This window comes from Penaeus japonicus, unplaced genomic scaffold, assembly GCF_977035675.1.
Source record: "Penaeus japonicus unplaced genomic scaffold, GWHDUDI00000001_assembly GWHDUDI00000043, whole genome shotgun sequence".
NCBI classification, from domain to species: domain Eukaryota; kingdom Metazoa; phylum Arthropoda; class Malacostraca; order Decapoda; family Penaeidae; genus Penaeus; species Penaeus japonicus.
Window position 1 is genome coordinate 2704430 of NW_028234445.1, and position 2500 is coordinate 2706929.

At 42.2% G+C, this 2500-nt stretch overlaps 3 protein-coding genes across 10 annotated transcripts in view; 2 read left to right on the plus strand and 1 right to left on the minus strand.

Moving 5' to 3' along the window:
• The window catches only part of LOC147466583 (uncharacterized), a 411126-nt gene that overhangs the window by 260439 nt on the left and 148187 nt on the right, over nucleotides 1-2500 (minus strand). The gene's annotated exons all lie outside the window — the stretch shown is intronic.
• Nucleotides 1398-2205, plus strand: LOC147466585 (uncharacterized). Its single transcript, XM_086535275.1, has 3 exons — nucleotides 1398-1406; nucleotides 1510-1571; nucleotides 1644-2205. Exons 1-3 carry the CDS (start codon nucleotides 1398-1400, stop codon nucleotides 2203-2205), a joined length of 633 nt encoding a protein of 210 aa, XP_086391401.1.
• LOC122265040 (uncharacterized) overlaps nucleotides 2264-2500 on the plus strand; it is a 347272-nt gene continuing 347035 nt past the window's right edge. For all 8 annotated transcript variants that reach the window (XR_015190832.1, XR_015190833.1, XR_015190834.1 and 5 more), the window contains exon 1: nucleotides 2264-2500. This exon is cut by the window's right edge and continues 1685 nt beyond it. Coding sequence is in view for 5 of the 8 variants with exons in the window: in XM_086535290.1 (XP_086391416.1) it covers nucleotides 2264-2500 (237 nt within the window). In the remaining 3 variants the exon portion in view is untranslated.

Genomic DNA, 2500 nt, shown 5'->3' on the forward strand with positions numbered 1-2500 from the left:
AGTGTGTATGTGTTTGTGTGTGTGAGTGTGTGTGTGTATGTTTGTATGTGAGTGTGCATGTGTGTGTTTGTATGTGTGTGAGTGTGTGTGTTTGTATGTGTGTGAGTGTGTGTGTGTGTTTGTATGTGTGTGAGTGTGTGTGTGTGTTTGTATGTGTGTGAGTGTGTGTGTGTGTGTTTGTATGTGTGTGAGTGTGTGTGTGTGTTTGTATGTGTGTGAGTGTGTGTGTGTGTTTGTATGTGTGTGAGTGTGTGTGTGTTTGTATGTGTGTGTGTGTGTGTGTTTGTATGTGTGTGAGTGTGTGTGTGTGTTTGTATGTGTGTGAGTGTGTGTGTGTTTGTATGTGTGTGTGTGTGTGTGTGTTTGTATGTGTGTGTTTGTATGCGTGTGAGTGTGTGTGTATTTGTATGTGTGTGAGTGTGTGTGTGTGTTTGTATGTGTGTGAGTGTGTGTGAGTGTGTGTGTGTTTGTATGTGTGTGAGTGTGTGTATGTGTTTGTATGTGTGTGAGTGTGTGTGTGTTTGTATGCGTGTGAGTGTGTGTGTGTTTGTATGTGTGTATGTTTGTATGTGAGTGTGTATGTGTGTTTGTATATGTGTGAGTGTGTGTGTTTGTATGTGTATGAGTGCGTGTGTGTGTTTGTATGTGTGTGAGGGTGTGTGTGTTTGTATGTGTGTGAGTGTGTGTGTGTTTGTATGTGTGAGTGTGTGTATGTGTGTGAGTGTGTGTGTGTGTTTGTATGTGAGTGTGTATGTGTGTTTGTAAGTTTGTGAGTGTGTGTGTGTGTTTGTATGTGCGTGAGTATGTGTGTGTGTTTGTATGTGTGTGAGTGTGTGTGTGTGTTTGTATGTGTGTGAGTGTGTGTGTGTGTTTGTATAACAGATATACAAACACACACACACACTCACACACATACAAACACACACACGTACTCATACACATACAAACACACACACACACACACACTCACACACATACTTTAATCGAATCTGTACAAGTTATGTGTCAATTCTGATATGAGTCCAATTTTTTATATAATCGCTTATATGCATTTTAAAGATATGCATGTAAGTGCGAGAGAGAAAGAGAGGAGGAGAGAAGGAGGGACTAATGGGCGAAATAGAGAAAGAGCAAGAGAGGGATTATAAGAGAATGGTGGTGATAAAGAGAGATAGAGAGAGATGGGATGGAGGGAGGGATGTGGGAGAGAAAGACAGAGAGGAAAATTAGGGAAGAAAACATAGTGAGAGATGGAGTGAGAAAGGAAGAGAAAGAGAAAAAAATGGAAAGATAGATAGTGGATAGACAAACAGAGAATAATCCCACAAAGAAAATATTGCTGAGAGGGAGACACGAACAGCGTGTAGGGGGAGAGAAAAATGTAATTGGGATATAAAATGCAGAGGGTCAGTTTTGCAAAAGTTCTTTCGAGCTATGAGAAATTATGACAATACTTTTATAGGAGATTATTCTCTGCCCATCTGTACATCGCCTCAATAATTCCTACAGGTCCTCTTCAAGGAAACAACCAAGAAAATTGTCTATAGTTTGGGCCATGACTTTCATAATCAGCAATTAAGTTCCTTAATACAATTAATGCATTAGTATAGTTATGAATAAAAGTGTCTTGTATCTCGTTGCAGAACACTAGACGCTCAGTTACTGTCCAACTCGGAAATGGCACCGTCCCAGTCCAAGCTGGCCCACGCCCTGTATGATATTACCACGAATGTGAGCAAGAAGGTGCTCCGGTTGGTGCTAGAGTGGGGCACGCCCAGGAGAGAGGCTGGCAAGACCTTTATCGAGTACCTCGTTGAGGTAAAAGGGACTTCGTTGACAACTATACGAAACAAATTTAATCAAAGCCAAAGAAGAAAGATAGAGAAGAGTCATGACATAGCCTCCTTCGATGTGTCACTCCTATGTGTATGCATCAAGTATGGTTGTGACGGACTGGCACCACCGACAGACAGCAGATGGACGACTTCAGGGAACACGCTTGAATGGTACGTGACATCAATCAAGAACTGTAGAAACAGCTACTTCCATGGGGAAGTAGAGATAGATGAAAAGGAATTTTTGCGCTCGATTGAGCAGGTGAGAGATCTGCTTAATAGCGCCCTCGAGAAAGCAGCAGAAATCTACAATATAGATGAAGAAGTCGTCCAAAGCATAACCAGCGAAGTAAACAAAGAGATCCATTAATGATATCAGAGACAATCCCTCGCAAGCATCGGTTGATGACAGAAAAGTCTTCGAAGAAATGTGTAAGATAGTAAAGACGGAAGGGATACCAGAGCTGAAGAAGAGATACAGAGAGGAGTCCAGTTTTGGCCCGGCTTGGAATTTGCTCGGTAGCAAGAAGGTGCGCGTGGACAAGGTCTTCACCACCATGTTAATCGAGCAGGAGAGCACTCGTACCTCGGAAACAGATGGTGACAGATACATAAATTATGAAGACCTTCTCACGGAAGCAGAGAGAAGACGGGAGGAAAGCAGT

Bases quoted from the DNA above. Each gene is read 5' to 3' on its own strand.
- LOC147466585 (XM_086535275.1), top strand. The intron at 1,572-1,643 runs GCAATTAAGTTC...ATCTCGTTGCAG, and splicing joins GGCCATGACTTTCATAATCA to AACACTAGACGCTCAGTTAC.